Raw genomic sequence first — 17,358 nt, 5'->3', positions numbered from 1 at the left:
GAGGTAATGGGAGGTGATGAGGAAATGTTGAAGGGGCTTAGTTAGGTGTGGGGGGCATCCTGGGTTAGGAGAGGTATTTTTGGTTCTGTTTCAAATGTGGGAGATTTAAGCATGTATAGAAAGAGAGTTGATGGAATACTGATGAAATGAAGTGATGGAAGAGTTGGGAAGACATGGGTATAGAGAGTTCAGGTGGAGCTGCCAGCCTGTGACATGAGACGCAAAGCTTTTCCTCTGAACCAAAAGAGAAGCGGGAGAAATGGGGAGTTAGGAAAGTCATTCCTGTGTCTTTACTTCCTTTGAGAAGCAGGTGGTAGTGCTGGCCTAGGGCTTAAGAAATCTGTGAAAATTAAGATGTACCATTTGTGAGGCATGGGGAGGAAACTAATGAGGGACAAGAGAAAGACTTTTGTTGTTTTAAGTGACTCTGAGGACATACACAAGGTTGTGTTCCATAAATAATGGATTGGTATCAGTTCACAAGGTTCTGGCATTGAAAGTAGACACAGAAGAAAGCTGGTAGGATCCCAGGTTAGGTGTTGAAAAGGTAAATGGTTAACTGGAAAGATAAGGGGTAGAGAGTGACATTGTGCAGAAAAAAGGGAGAAGGAATTGGGGAGAGTTGGACAAACCAAGCATTGAGTTAGGAAGAGAGGTTGTAGTAAACTATTTTGGAACTCTAGAACCTGATCGGGCCTTGTAACAACTAGGGGATGCTGGATGAAGGTAGAGGCTACTATTCTCAGGTAAGAGGGTGTGTACAAACCGGCCATCATCCTTTACTCCTCAGCCCTGCTTTGGGTGTGGGGAAAGCAGCTCACATTCCTGGAGTGAGTGGAAGGTGCCAGGGCAGGCAGTGGGGACATTGTCCTACAAAAATTTGAGTGTGTATGCTTTGGTGGATTTGATTGTGCCCTACAGAACTGGCATGGATGCTCACCTAGGTTCCAGCCTTCTCAGCTGCAGTGGCTTTCTCAGACTGTGTCTGTTGGAAGATTTAAAGGGCCAGTACCTTTGGGGGGTTCTTTTGGAGCCAGACATTAAGAAAATCTTTATCAGGTCACTAGCCAATCACAGAGGTAAGAGAAATTGCAGAAACTTCAGTGACCACACTCAATAAGGAATGCACACTTTGCAAAAATAGTTTGGAAAAGTCACAAGCTGGCAACTCCAACCCTCAACAAGAAAAATCTGCAATTCCTGAGGAGTGGGAAATCAGATTTCTAGAGTTAACACATTTATTTTCAAAGGCATAAGTTTTAAACATCTCACTAACTGAAGAAATTAGTCACAGTTTAAGGAATATTCAATGAATTAATCTGTTAAAAACTAAAATTATACATTAAGATTTTTTTTTTTTTAAAGATTTTATTTATTCATTTGACAGACAGAGATCACAAGTAGGCAGAGAGGCAGGCAGAGAGAGAGGGGGGAAGCAGGCTTGCTGCTGAGCAGAGAGCCCGATGCGGGGCTCGATCCCAGGACTCTGGGATCATGACCTGAGCTAAAGGCAGAGGCTTTAACCCACTGAGCCACCCAGGTGCCCCATACATTAAGATTTAAATTGCGCATTATAAATAGTACAGTTTAAAACTATGCAATTCAGGATTCATGACATTTCCTATAACCATTTTTTTTTAATTTTTTTTTTTTTTTAGATTTTATTTATTTATTTGACAGACAGAGATCACAAGTAGGCAGAGAGGCAGGCAGAGAGAGAGAGAGGGGAAAGCAGGCTTCCTGCAGAGCAGAGAGCCCGATGCGGGGCTCGATCCCAGGACCCTGGGATCATGACCTGAGTCGAAGGCAGAGGCTTTAACCCACTGAGCCACCCAGGCACCCTCCTATAACCATTTTTAACTCCTTAATTACTCTGTCTTTCCTGTAAATAGCACCTCTCAGTTCTCAGCCTTACAAGTTATTAAGCAAGATGCATTTTTATTTTTACTTTTTATTTTTTTTAAAAGATTTTATTTACTTATTTGAGAGAGAGATAGCAAGGGAGAGCATGAGAAGGGGGATGAGGAAGATGCAGTGTTCGATCCCAGAACCCTGGGATCATGATCTGAGCCAAAGGCAGACGTTTAACGGACTGAACCACCCAGGCACCCCAAAGTCCATTTTTATATATTAAAATAACAAAAAGAAAAATCAGTCTAGGTGAGATTATGGCAGATGTGTTTCACTTATGCATTACTATCTTATTTTATAATACATTTGTTTTCATATAAAATTAATGTCTCCAAGTAGTTACCAAGTATATCCAATGTCCCAAACACTCCCCAAAGCACCATTCGATATGGGCACCGTATCTGAGAAGGCATTAAAAGTATTGCAGTAGTCAATATGCAATATTGGCTATACCATCAAATATTGGAGGTTTGGCCACATATGAGGAGCTGGAAAATCACCTTATGTTTTGACTCAGTAATCTCACACTTAGGAGTAAGGGAGATTTGGGGGAAATAACCCAACAGAAGGAACAGCAGCACCTCAGAATTTGACCTTGGGAAATAGGGTCACTGCGGATGTAATTAGTTAAATTAGGATGAGGTCATAATGCAGTAGGGTGGATTTGTAATTTGGTATGACTTGTGTCCTCGCACAAAGGTGACTACATGAAAACAGACACACACAGAACGCCTTGTGGAGGAGGGGGTCGAAGTGATGCACCTCTGAGCCAAGGATTGCCAAAGATTGCTGCAGACCACCAGAAGCTTAGGATGAGGCAAGGAAGGATTCCCATATAGGTTTCAGAGGGAGATGGCCCTGGCAAAACCATGATTTTGGATGTTTAGCTTCCAGAACTATGAGACAATAAATTGCTATTGTCTTAAGCCACACAGTCTGAGGTGCTTTGTTATGTCAGCCCAAGGAAAAAAAAATACAATGGTCAACTGATTTTTGACAAGGCTGCCAAGACCAGGCAATGCAGAAAGAACCATTTTTTCAACAAATGATGCTGAGAAAACTGGGGGTCCATATGCAAAAGTATAAATGTGGACCCGTACCTTATACCATACACAAAAATTAACTTAAAAAATGAACTGAAGACTAAACTTAAGAGATAAAACTTCAAAACTCTTAGAAGAAAGCATAGAGGAGAATTTTCATGGCTGTGGATATAGGACTGATTTCTTAGATGATACCAAAAGCACAGCTAACCAAACAAAACAGACCAAATATAGATAAATTGGACTTCATCAATATCAAAAACGTATATGCATCAGAAAACACTATGAAGATATTTTCATATTTTTTTAATATTTTATTTATTTATTTGATAGAGATCACAAGCAGGCAGAGAGGCAGGAGGAAGCAGGCTCCCTGCTGAGCAGAGAGCCCGATGCGGGACTCGATCCCAGGACCCTGGGATCATGACCTGAGCCAAAAGCAGAGGCTTTAACCCACTGAGCCACCCAGGTTCCCAAGATATTTTCATATTTTTGACAACTAATTCCTCTTTCATATTCTTACCTACTGGAATTCCCCAAAGTATAAAAATTGCCCTAAATTTAATCACAAGAACAAGAAATAAAGCCATGTTGAAATTACTTTGGCAGAGTGTACAATTTGTGTTTTAAAGATTTTATTTATTTATTTGATAGAAAGCACAAGCAGGCAGAGTGGCAGGCAAAGGGAGAGAGAGAAGCAGGTTCCCTGCCGAGCAAGGAGCCCAGTGCAGGACTCCATCCCAGGTCCCTGGGATCACGACCTGAGCTGAAGGCAGCCGCTTAACTGATTGAACCACACATGCATCCCTACAATTTGCATTTTAGAAATGTGTCTGGAAAAATTTATAGTCAGTGATATCTTAAATGTGCTGTAAGATTTCTGGAAACTGACGGCAGCATGGAAGGCATGTGTCTTGGTCTGCATCTTGGTGTGTTTGGTTTGTAATCTCATCTATAGGAAAATTGGAATATCGCTTTTCTGATTTGCATTAATGATAATGGTGACTATTTGGATCACTGAAGGAAAAAGAAGTAACATGTTCATGATGTAGGTGAATGCTGTGATTCTCATAAATAGAGGTGAAAAATGGGGGGGAGGACACTATTAAGAGAGTGAAAACTCACAAAATGGTGAAGAGTATTTATAAGTCATCTATTTGATAAATAATTAATATTTAGAATATATAAAGAACTCCTACATCTCAACAGCAAAAAACCAAATAACCCAATTCATAAATGGGCAGAGGACTGGAATAATATACAATTAGTCAATAAGCACATGGAAGGATGTACAATATCATTAGCCATTGGGGAAACACATATCAAAACCACAATGAGGTATCACTTCACACCCACCAGGATGGCTATAATTTTAAAAATAGAGAAGGTGCCTGGGTGGCTCAGTTGTTAAGCATCTGCCTTAGGCTTGGGTCATGATCCCAAGATCCTGGGATCAAGCCCTGTGTTGGGTTCCCTGTTCAGCGGGAAGCCTCTTTCTCCCTCTCCCTCTCCCCCTGTTTGTGTTCCCTCTCTCGCTATCTCTCTCCTTCTGTCAAATAAATAAATAAAAATCTTTTAAAAAATTAAAAAAAAATAGAGGATGACAAGTGTTGGTGAGGATGGGGAAACATTGGAATTCTTGTATATTTGTGGCAAGGATGTAAAATGGTGTAGCCGCTGTGGGAAAAAGTTCAACAGATCTTCAAAAAGTAGACTTATCATATGACTCAGCAATTCTCATCCTAGGGGTTTGTCCAGAGGGATTGGAAACAGGGACTCAAACAGGTATAGCAGTGTTTACAGCAGCATTATGCACTGTGGCAAGAAGCTGGAAACAACCCAAATGTTTAGACATAATGGGGACGGTAACATAGAACATTGTGAACTGAACTTAATGCCACTGACTGAACTGTGTACTTAAACATGTTTAGAATGGCAAATTTCATGTTACATATATTTTACCACAATTTTTATAAAGAGAGTTAGGGGGTAGAGAGTGTGCTAGGTCATGGGATGCAAGAATGGAAAGAAGCCTGGGACAGGTTGGTAGGCAGAAAAGGGAATGTTTGAGGGATTAAAGGCTGCAGTGAGGTTGAAGGGAAGGCATTTAGAGAGTAAGATTGAGAGAACTGGAATAATAACAAGAAGTGTCAACTAATATATTAGAATGTTAGAATTTCAGGAGTAGAATGTTCCCAGGTCAATAAATTGAAGACATTCTCTTGAGTATGGACTGCTTAAGAAGTAGGGGTTATGACAGTCTAGGGAATTGAACGTGGCCAGCCCACACGGGAGGGCACCTGGAAATAGAGTAGAAAGCAAGTCTGAGTTGAATGTCAAAGATTGGTAGATGTCAGTGGTTGAATTTACAGGAGCCAAAAAGGGAAATGATTTATTTCTACTATATTTCTTAGTTCTGTACTTATATTGCAGTGTCCACCCAGAGGTTGTTAAATTTCTTTTACTAGACACATTTTGATAAGCCTGGTAGGTTGCCAGTGGCTAAGCCAGTCATAAAGTTGAGAGACATAGAAATAGGTTTAGGCAATATTTCAGCTCTTCTGTAGGTACAGAGGTTTTGATCTGATAGTGTGACAAGGTACAATGAAGGGGGAAAGCATTGGCTTCTTTTTAAGGGGTATGGGCAAGTATTTAAAGAACTTTTCATTAAATTTCTTGTGTTTTAGAAGTATGCACATTGTACTCCTTCAAAAAGAGCATCTTTCCTGTTAGAATTTGGTCTAGAATTTCACATTATGTTTCATATTATAATAGTTACAAAATATGTTCAATTTATAAAATAAGTCATTCAGCAAGCCCCATTTAATTAACTCATACTTTGAGATTCCAGTGTGCCCTCTAATTTTGCTTTCTCTTATGGCAAATCTTTTATTTAATATAGCCTCGATTCATATTGAGTCTCCAAATACTGTTTTATCATTCATAGGAAAACGGGAAATCATTTTCACAACTTCATTAGTTGGCAAGACCTAAGAGCTGTTGAACTTGTAAAATCTTGGAATAATTCGCTCAGACTGAAGGTAATCTTTTTCTTCTGTGATTTGGATGTTGCTGTTTTCCCTGTAAATGTCTCTTAACTATAGGCTTAAGTGTATAATCTCCTAATTGTACTGCTTTAGGAGATTGAGAAGAGAATACACATATGCACACTCCTCACATCAGTGAAACTTAGTAATAGTCACCCAAAAGCATATGTGATAGACTAAAGTACTACACTTCAGGAAACCCTAAGGAGGTTTAGGACGGCGCAGATGTTCTCACATAAGTGAGAATTCATTCCTGGAGAAGAATTTGCCAAGTTGCCATTCTTGGAGAAATAGACAAAATGCAGACTGTGTCCAGAAGGAAAATAGGAAAGTGTCCAGATTTCATCCTCTTTTATTAGAAAAGTGGAGAATGGATATTGAGATCGATAACTAGCTGACTGCCATGAGCTCTTCACTGATGCCTATCACATAAAGGTCGCAAATGACAATGGTGACAACCATGCCGGTGACCTCAGTGGCGGTGGCAATGTGAGTGTGGGATTACTGAGTCAGAGGGTAAGATAATTTCCAAATGTGGCCAGACCTGATATAATCAATACTGTGGATTGCCTACAGTGTGTTGGCAATATTCCGTGTTCTAATGCCGCCCAGCTAAATGCCTCCTCAGCTAGGGTGCTCGTACCAGGTAGTGCTTCAGGGAATATCTGGAGCATTGGTTTTACTCAACAACTATTTGGAGACATTAATTTTTTTTTAAATATTTTATTTATTTATTTATTTGACAGAGATCACAAGCAGGCAGAGAGGCAGGCAGAGAGAGAGGAGGAAGCAGGCTCCCTGCTGAGCAGAGAGCCCGATGCGGTACTCGATCCCAGGACCCTGGGATCATGACCTGAGCCGAAAGCAGAGGCTTTAACCCACTGAGCCACCCAGGTTCCCTGGAGACATTAATTTTATATGAAAACAAAGATATTATAGATATTATGGAATCTGATAGCAGTGCATGAGTGCAAGAGACACTTTCGCCATAATCTCACCTGCAGTTGGTTTTTCTTTTGTTAGTTTAGTATATGAAAATGCACCTTGCTTTAATAACTTGAAAGGCTGAGAACCAAGAGGTGCTCTTTACAGGACAGACTAATCAAGGAGTTGAAAATAATTATAAGGAAATGTCATGAACTTTGAATGGTATAATTTTAAATTATACTACTTACAATGTAGAATTCTGTATCTTAATGCATAATTTTAGTTTTTAATAGGTCAATTCATCAAACATTTCTTAGGTCTGTCAGTGAGGTATTTATAACTTTTATTCCTTTAAAAATAAGTTTTGAGGGGCGCCTGGGTGGCTCAGTGGGTTAAAGCCTCTGCGTTCGGCTCGGGTCATTATCCGATGGTCCTGGGATCGAGCCCCACATCGGGCTCCCTGCTCGGCGGGGAGCCTGCTTCCTCCTCTCTCTTCTGCCTGCCTCTCTGCCTACTTGTGATCTATGTCTGTCAAATAAACAAATAAAATCTTTAAAAAAGAATAAGTTTTGACTTTGGAAATATTTACATCTGTAGTACAAACCCCAAATCTCACATATAAAACTTACTTCAGGCACAAAAATCAGCCTTTAAAACTCTTCATCTACTTGATATTGAGGATGCACATGATGTAAACTTTGGCTTTTCTTAGGAGACAAATGTACACAGACTCTTGGAGTTTAGCACACACGATTCCAGGGCCTGGCCTGCCACTGAGAGAAGCCTACCTTGCACTCATCCTATACAGATGCTTTTTCTTTTCTTTTTTTTTTTTTAAAGATTTTATTTATTTATTTGACAGAGAGATCACCAGTTGACAGAGAGGCAGGCAGAGAGAGAGTGAGAGGGAAGCAGGCTCCCTGCTGAGCAGAGAGCCCAATGCAGGGCTCAATCCCAGGACCCTGAGATCATGACCTGAGCCGAAGGCAGAGGCTTAACCCACTGAGCCACCCAGGCGCCCGCTTTTTTTTTTTTTTTCTTAAGGATTTTATTTTTAAGTAATCTCAGTGTGGGGCTCAGACTTACAACCCCAAGATCAAGAGTTGCACGCTCTACCAACTGAGCCAGCCAGGCACCCCTCTCCTGGATGTTCATGGTTTACTGATTGAGGTTATGGAAATGTTGAGGGTGTATGTGCCAGAGATGGCACCAAAGTCATTTGTTTAGCCAATGCTAGCTCCAAACAAAATGGTGAAGTAATTGACCTGTGTTGGCAGTCTCCTGGACCATTGTTTTCCTCCAGTTCTTCTAGCAGCATTCCTGCTTCCTTTCACTGCTGTTCTGATTGTTGGTTAATGGTTGCTAAGGCTTTTCTTTGCTTGTAGCATAAAATCCCAACTCCTTACCATGGATTGGCCCTGTCTACAGCTCTGACCACTTCCCAGACCCTTCCTTCCTGAAGCTGCTAAGTATTCAGCTCCAGCTTTTCCAGCCTGCTTTTGTTCTTAGAGCACTGAAGCTGCCCCTTACCTTAAGGCCTTCGTACCCTCAGGGGCTTTCTCCTGTCATGACTGGATTTTTCTCACCTTTCCAGGCCCAGCTCATATGCCATCTCCTCTATGTGAGCCCTTTCCTGCCATCCCATTTATAGAGTAGTATGTCCCCACCCCTCAATCCAGTCTCTGTCTTACTGTCCTTTCTTTCTTTCACAGCACTTACTACCTTTCAAAGGTTTTGAGATATACATTTTTTTCAATTGAAATTTTAATTGAGAAAAATATAGATTCACATGCAGTTGTAAGAAATAATACAGGGATCCCTTATAGGCTTTGCAGTTTCTCTCAATGGTAACATTTTACAAAACTATACTATTGTGTCTAAAATAGTATAATTATAATTATAGTATCTATAATACTATAGTAGTATTGACATTAATATAGTCTATAGATCTTATTCAGATTTTCTCAGTTTTACTTGTACTCATGTATGTGCGTTTGTGTGTGTGTGTTATAATTTCTGTACGGTTTTTTCCCTGTGTTCATGTATCCACCACCAGAATCAAGATGATGAACATTTCAAGGGTCCCTCGTGTCGCTCTTTTGTAACCACATCCTCTCTCTCCTGTGCACTTCCCCACACTCTTCCCATCCCTCACTCCTTGCAACCACTAATCTGTTCTCCGTTAAAATTTTTTTCTCACTTCAAAAATATTATATACATAGAGTGATGCAGTATAAAACCTTTTGGGATTTGCTTTCTTCACTTAGTGTAATTCCCTGGAGAATCCAAGTTATATGTGAATCAATAGCTTGTTACTTTTAATTGCTGAATTGTATTCAGTGGTACAGATGCACCACCCGTTTAAGGACATCTGTGCAAATTGCAGTTTTTGGCTATTACAGATAGAGCTGTTTTGAACATTTGTGTACAGAATTTTATGTGAACATAAGTTTTCATTTGTCTAGGATAATACCCCAAGGGTATAATTAATTGCTAGGTCAAATAGTAATTGCATGTTTTGTTTCATAAGAAACTGTCAGACTTTTTTCCAGAGTAGCTGCATCATTTATATTCTCACGAGCAATGTAAGAGTTATAAGACATATATTTTTTTTGTTTCCAATTTAAAAAGGGTGATTTTTAAGCAAGGTGTTTTTGTTTGTTTGCTTAGGGTTTTTTTTTTTTTTTCAGGATTTTTTTTTAAAGAATTTATTTTTAAGTATGTCTACACCCAGTGTGAGGCTTGAACTCACAACTCCAAGATCAAGAGTTGTGTGCTCCATGGACTAAGCCAGCCAGGCACCCCAAGCAAGATTTTTTTTTTTTTTTTTTTTGACAAACAGAGATCACAAGTAGGCAGAGAGGCAGGCAGAGAGAGAGGAGGAAGCAGGCTCCCTGCTGAGCAGAGAGCCTGATGCGGGGCTCGATCCCAGGACCCTGAGATCATGACCTGAGCCAAAGGCAGAGACTTTAACCCACTGAGCCACCCAGGTGCCCCGCAAGATGTATTTTTAACTACTAATTTTTTAAAATCATTTTAACCATCAATTATATCTTAGCATTATATTGCAATTTAAATAGCAGGATTTTTTTTCTTGGTGGTACATTCAATATTGGTTTATTTTACAGTCAGTGTCTTCTTAGACTATCTCACTTATTGATTTGATTACTTGTCTGTCTCTTCCCGTTAGAATGTAAATTTCAAGAAGGCAGGGATTCTGCCTATATTGTTCATTCTGCTTTCTCAAGGCCTAGCACAGTCCTTAGTACATAGAAGGTACTCAATAAATATTTGTTAAATGTAAAAACAAAAGGTTAATTGTTCGTATGTTGAATAAAAGTGCAGTTGTGAGAACTCTCCATACTTTTTGTGTGCCTCCCCCCGTATCTGTATTTTTTTTTTTCCGGTATCTGTATTTTAATAGAAGATCCCTGAAGGATATTAAATGTAATTTTTTTAATAGAGGAAAGTATAGTGTTTTTCTTTTTTTTTTTTTTTAAGTATGGTGTTCTTGAGGAGGAAGAACTGCTTTCAGTTTGAAGCATTCTTTAAAATATAACACATCAGAGGAAGTATTATGGGTGGTCATTTTAAATACTTTCAGAAACTCTTATCTTTTAAAAAGCAATACAAAATATAAAGAAACACAGAAGGTTTGAACACTGAATAAGGTGAAAAGGAAGTTGAAAGGGTGCAAACTTTCAGTTATAAGATGAACAGGTTTGAGGATCTAATGTATAACACGATGACCATAGTTGATAACACTGTATTATATAACTGAGATTTGCTAAGAGAACTTAAATGCTCTCACCAAAATGGAAAGGAAAAAAATTGAACTGGGGCTCATTGTTCCAAAAAAAGGGACAAGACTGAAATGTAAAGAGAATTGAGTTTATACATTTTCTTGATTGTTGTGTTTATTATTTTAGTAAATAAATAAAATCTTTTAAAAATATACATATATATTTTTATTTTTTTTATTTTTATTTTTATTTTTTTTATACATATATATTTTTAAAAAATGTTTTTGACAGAGCATGTGCATGTGAGTGGGGAGGGAGGGGCAGAGGGAGAAGGAGAAAGACAATCTTTTTTTTTTTTTAAACTTTATATAACTATTCCACTTTTATTTTTTATTTATTTATTTTTAGATTATTTATTTATTTATTTGACAGAGAGAGAGATCACAAGTAGGCAGAGAGAGAGAGGGAGAGGGGGAAGCAGGCTCCCTGCTGAGCAGAGAGCCCGATGCGGGGCTCAATCCCAGGACCCTAGGATCATGACCCAAGCCCGAAGGCAGAGGCTTTAACCCACTAAGCCACCCAGGCACCCCGGGAAAAAGACAATCTTAACCAGGGTGCATACCCAGTGTGGAGCCTGGTGCAGGGCTCCATCTCATGACCCTGAGATCAGGACCTAAGCTGAAATCAAGAGTTGGACGCTTAACCAACTGAGCCACCCAGACGCCCCTTTAAATATATTGTTTAGGGGAGGAGTAGGCAATAACAGAGGAAGAAAATGCAAAAAGTGGGTAAATTCTCTATAAGTGAATATTTTGTAAAATACCAGTTTCAGAAGTTGAATTGTCCATCTGCATTCTTATAGTAGGCGGCAGGATAAAGTTTTTATTCTTTTATTTATTTATTTTTTACTATGTCTGACTAACCTAAAACTCAAAGCTGGCTTTCTAGAAAGACTTTTTCTTTTTAATTTAAGATTTTGTTTACTAAGAAGTAAATTTTAAACTATATATATTTCACCTTTGATTGAGCTAAGTACAGATAGTATTAAATGAAATCATACACCCCAGATTTTAGGTACTTAATGTGTAGTGGAGTTTCCCTTATGGTTTAATATTGACTTCACTAAAAATATGTTTCTAATCAGAATATAGCCTTCTCCCTTGACTCTCTCCCTTTTATTTTAAAAGACTTTATCTTGGGGCGCCTAGGTGGCTCAGGGGGTTAAAGCCTCTGCCTTCAGCTCAGGTCATGATCCCAGGGTCCTGGGATCGAGTCCTGCATCGGGCTCTCTGCTCAGGAGGGAGCCTGCTTCCCCCTCTCTCTGCCTGCCTCTCTGCCTACTTGTGATCTCTCCCTCTGTCAAATAAAGAAATAAAAAAAAATTAAAAAAAATAAAATAAAGACTTTATCTTGAACTTCTTGTGTTTGCTAAAGAAGGTCATAGTAGATATGTTACATTTCATATGTTAGAATACAAATTATCCACTTAGAGTAATATTACTTTACTTCTTTTCTTTAAGTGCTAAAAACCCTATAAGTAGTTGAATGATTTGTTTGTTATTGGGTTTGTTTTCATGTGTGTAGAATTAATATAGAAGTATCAAACATCATTAAATGTATTTTCCTAAAATGTCTTTTTTTTTAATAGCTATTACAGAATTTCTGCCGAGTGCTGCACTTTTTTACTAGAAATAAACGATTTTTAACAGTCAGTTTGTTCAGTTTCACAAACCAGCATGTTTCTTTGAGATTGGCCTGGATTTTACAGAACTTGGTTGAGGTAAGGAAAGATTGTGTGTGTGTGTATGTGTGTGTATGTGTGTGTGTGGACTATAGGGAAGAAAAAGTAAAGGAATAACAATAGTAATTTGATTATTTGAGGGAAAATTAAGTGTCCACTACATATTGGGATGGAATACAGGAATCTTTACTCTATTTTTTTAAAATTCTTTATTGTAAGTCATAACACATATAGGAAAACAGACAAAACAAAAATTTACCACTCATTGATTGTGGAGCAAACATCCGTATAACACTACTTGAATCAAGAAATAGAACATTGCGATACTGTGTATCCCATTTTCTTTCTACTTTTACTTTTTTACTTAGGTGTTTTTTTCCCTCAACACTGTAGTTTTACCTGAATTTTTAAAAAATTTGTATTAATGTGTAAATTAATTTTCTTATATTTTCATTGCTATTTAGTGTCCAATATATGATTTTATCACTATCCATTTATCCATTCTGTTTGTGTGCATTTGAGTTATTTCTAGTTTGGGGCTATTACGAATAATGCTGTCTTCGGGGTATATATAAAGGCATTTCTGCTGTATTTATACATGGGAATGGGGTTTTTAGGGCATGAATGTGTATATATATCTCTCTTCACTTTTAGTGGATAATGTCCAAAATTTTCCCACAGTTTTTGATAATTTATTTACCCACCATCAATCAATGAGAGGACTTCATATTTCATGTACCATCATAATTGGTATTATCAGTGGTTTTTTTTTTTAATTTTAGCCACTTTGGTAGTTAAATAGTGATCTCTCCTTGTGATTTTAATTTATTTATTTTAAGATTTTTTATTTATTTGAGAGAGAGAATAGAGAGCATGAGAGGGTGGTGGGTCAGAGGGAGAAGCAGACTCCCTGATGAGCAGGGAGTCCCATGTGGTGCTTAATCCTCCAGGATCATGACTGAGCCAAAGGCAGTTAGTTGCTTAACCAACTGAGCCACCCACGTGCCCTGTTTCTTCCATTCTTCTAGGCACCAGGATTACTTCAACCCAGGTTAATGATTGAGGTGATTCAAAACAGCTTCATTTCCTGTGAGAGCCTGTCTTTCTAGTTTACCCTTACTTACAGGGTAGAGCTATTTGGAGTCTTAACCCAAAGCAAGCTTGGGAAGCCCTAATATGGACTCTGCGTTTTTGAATGGGCCTACTACCTATCAGAGGACCTGACTCTCAAATGTTTTTTGAAGGAACAGATGAACTTAGTACTTGTCAGGCATTGTTGCTGCTCACTGAGATGCAGATTAATCTTTCTCTAATCTGGAACAAATTTTAGAATCGCAGTTTCTAAATTTAAAAAGAATTTGAAATAAAGTAATATTACTTTAAGCACTCCATATTTAAGTGGTATAAAACCTGAATGGAATCTTCAAATATTTGTTATAAATAATCCACAAATGACTTCTTTTTTGGAGTTTATGTTATGTGTTTTCATTTTATTGATCCTTTCCATTGTTGAAATATAATTCACCCTTAAATGTATTCATTTGCTATTCTTTTTATCTCATTTATTTAGGAGACATGTTTTAAGCATATGCTATATGCCAGGTGTTGGACTTACAAATTTAGTCCTGCTCTTAAGGAGCTGAGGGAAGTAGGGAAGGGAATAATGTGAGATAAGGGTTAGAAGATTTCCGTAGAGTGCTGGCTTGGACAGAGCCAGGAACTGCTAGTCTTGAAGGACAAATAAGAGTTGGAGAGGTGGTGAAGTATGATATAGGGCATGGTTTCCACTACGTTAGTAATACCTCAGGGCACCTGGCTGGCTCAGTCGGTAGAGCATGCCACTTCTAATCTTGGGTCGTGAGTTTGCACCCCACATTGAGTATAGAGCCTGTTTAAAAAAAAAAAAAAGATATCTCAACAATCATTTCATTGTCTCTGTTGGCTAATTTAAAGAGGTTATGATACTTTTGTTTCCTTTGGCATGCTTTATGCTAAGGATTAGCAAATTTTTTCTTTAACATGCCAGATAGTCATAATTTAGACTTGGAAGGCCATAGGTTTCTGTCACAACTACTCTGCCATTGTAGTGCGAATACAGCCATAAATAACACAGAAACAGGTGAGCATGGCTATATTCCAGTGCCATTTTATCTATGGACCCTGAAATTTGAATTTCATATGCTTTTTCATATGTCACAAAGTATTCTTTTTTAAAAACATTTATAGAATTTAAAAACCATTCTTAACTTGCTGTACAGAAATAGGCAGTGAGTTGGATTTGAACTGTAATCATAGTATACATCCTGTTTTAGACTTTGTTTATGTAGACATATTCGTATGTCTAAGCTAAAAATGTGTATATTTACTTTGTTTTTTTATCACAAAAGTAACACATGCTTCTTGTAAAATTAAATCCTTTTTTACCTTATAGTAATTGCTTAGAACTGTTTGGAGTATATTTTAAAAATAATTTCTTTATATATATTCATTCTTATATATATTCATTCAATCTCGAAAATGGGATTATGTTGTATTTACTGATTGGCACTTAATCATACCCTTCATAATTTAGCCTTTAAAAAAAAAAGACTTTATTTATTTATTTGACAGAGAGAGAGAGAGAGAGATCATAAATAGGCAGAGAGGCAGGCAGAGCAAGAGGGAGAAGCAGGCTCCCCGCCGAGCAGAGAGCCCAGTGTGGGGCTTGATCCCAGGACCCTGAGATCATTACCCGAGCCGAAGGCAGAGGCTTAACCCACTGAGCCACCCAGGCTTTTTGAGTCAGTTTTGTGATGTTGTGTTTTCTAGGTGCAAAATGCAGTTGAAGAAGATAATTGCTGCTTTGGGACTGTTGATACCTGGTTGTTACATAAGCTCACAAAAGGTAAAGATGATCTGATAGATCTATTTCAAGTAACTGAAATTTGACTGATAGAAATGATTCACCTAAAAAAGTGGAGGTTACTTTTTTTCCCCTTCCCTTATCCCAGACATACTGCTCCTTGGTACTGGAGTAACTACATGTTATAGTAAAGGTAGGTAAATTTTAGGTTGGTAAGAGGAGGGTGATTTTTAAATTGTGATGAGACCTCAAACACAAGATAGAGGAACAGTTTTAATTTCAAAAGTGGTAAAGACTCGAGTACGGTAATAAATTTGTCCTTTGCAGCTGGGTAACTATAGGCAATCCTATTACACCTTTGAACCCCTTTCCTTATCCTTAAACTGGGGATCAGAATGCCTGGGTGGCAGTCAGTTAAGCTCTACCTCTTGTTTTTGGCTCAGGTCACGATCTCAGGGTCATAAGATAGAGCCCTGAGGTCAGTCTTTATGCTGCGTGGGGAGTCTGCTTGAGATTCTCTCCCTCTGTTCCTGCCCCAGCTCGAGTGCTCTCTTTCTCTCTCTCTTTCTTTCAAATAAATAAATCTTTAAAAGAAATAACAAAATAAACTGGGGATCACGATGTGACAATGTATTTGAAAGAGCTTTCGTAAACTATAAAAGTTCAAAAAGATTAAGTAGGAAATTGCTTTGGAGACTTTGCACTGGAAATATACATTTTGGAATGAATTTGAGGCCAGACAAAGGTCTAGATTATAAACTAGGGATAGCTGTTGATTGATACTACTTGATAATATAATATCTTCAACGTGAATTTAGGTTCTGAATTTGCCACGGATTTTTCAAATGCCAGTGCAACTGGACTATTTGACCCTTTTAAGGTAAAGTTGTTGTTTTTTTTTTCCTTTTGAATCACGATTTTTGTATAATTTAGCTTGGATTCTGATGACGTATTTTTATGCTCAGATGCACTGGAGCAGGATCCTTACTTCCCTACTTTCGATACCACTGTCTATCCTGCCTCCTGTGAGGGATACAAGGTAATAATGAACATCAGTTATAGAAACTAGCAAAATTGTCCCTGAATTCATTTTGCCTTAGTGGGGAAAGCATTTTGTTACTTGTTTGAGGTGCTTGTATGTTCATTATATAACTTTTGGGTCTATGTGAAAATCAATTTGCTGAATTTTAGAATTAATATTTCTAGAGCTGTGACTGACTTTTTAATCAATTTTGTTTGAAGCCACAATTTTGGATCAGTGGATGAAGAGATCTTTGGCGTGCCTATACCAATAGTGGCCTTGGTAAGTAGAAAACTTGAGGGTTTCTCCATGCATAGTATAAACTAAATACTATATATATGGATAGTTGGGATTATATTTAAGAGCGTTAGAGGTCCTTGCAGAATAAAATTAAAGTATTTTTTTCTTTTTAAGTTAATGTGCCCTGGATATAGTCAGGAGTATTTTCTGTATTCTGGTAAGGGGACCCACTGGGCCAGTCTTCTGACATGAAAGCACTTTCTGATCTTTTCTGACTTCTCTATGTATTGTTTTTCAGAAAACTGTTAAATTTTTTTTAATGTTGTATTCTGAATAATGTGTGGCTTATATTTGATAACTCTGAGACAAAAAACAAAGGATAGGGCAAGTGCTTAGTTTGTATTTGATACAGTATAACCAAACAGTGACAAGGCAACTTAAAATAAATAAAATGTTATATTTATATTTTATAAAATCCTTAGCCAACATAGACCAGTAGAGAAACTATAGAAGAGTGAAAAATTAATTATTTCAGGTTTTTGAGGTTCTTTCCTGATTGTACTCTTTCTGTCTGAATGAAAGATCTAGAACTTAGAGAATTTCAAGGATTTGTCCCGTGGTTGAGGGGCTTTGCAGAAACTCCAGCCTTGACTTTGGTTTCCTGTAATAGCTGATGCAGGAAATACAGACCATCTTTCCCAGGTGGATGATTGCCATAGTAGGTGGAGGAATCAGGTGAGAGAAGGGGAGTTTATTTCCAAGTTATAAATTCCTGGTCATTTAGAGAGGGTCAGTCTTACTCAACTTCATGGTAGGCTCAGGTTTAGATAAAGGTATTGCTGG

The 17,358-nt window shown here is 38.0% G+C and overlaps 1 protein-coding gene across 3 annotated transcripts in view; it reads left to right on the top strand.

The window, feature by feature from the left end:
• Window positions 1–17,358, top strand: part of GK5 (glycerol kinase 5) — a 76,947-nt gene that overhangs the window by 17,337 nt on the left and 42,252 nt on the right. For all 3 annotated transcript variants that reach the window (XR_013967910.1, XM_080822566.1, XM_080822567.1), the window contains exons 4-9: window positions 5,902–5,995; window positions 12,320–12,451; window positions 15,221–15,296; window positions 16,073–16,134; window positions 16,220–16,293; window positions 16,497–16,557. Coding sequence is in view for 2 of the 3 variants with exons in the window: in XM_080822566.1 (XP_080678692.1) it covers window positions 5,902–5,995; window positions 12,320–12,451; window positions 15,221–15,296; window positions 16,073–16,134; window positions 16,220–16,293; window positions 16,497–16,557 (499 nt within the window). In the remaining variant the exon portion in view is untranslated. The remainder of the gene's footprint in view (window positions 1–5,901; window positions 5,996–12,319; window positions 12,452–15,220; window positions 15,297–16,072; window positions 16,135–16,219; window positions 16,294–16,496; window positions 16,558–17,358) is intronic.

The sequence above is a fragment of the Martes martes genome (assembly GCF_963455335.1).
Source record: "Martes martes genome assembly, chromosome: 1".
Lineage (NCBI taxonomy): Eukaryota > Metazoa > Chordata > Mammalia > Carnivora > Mustelidae > Martes > Martes martes.
This window is presented reverse-complemented; position numbering and strand designations above follow the sequence as displayed.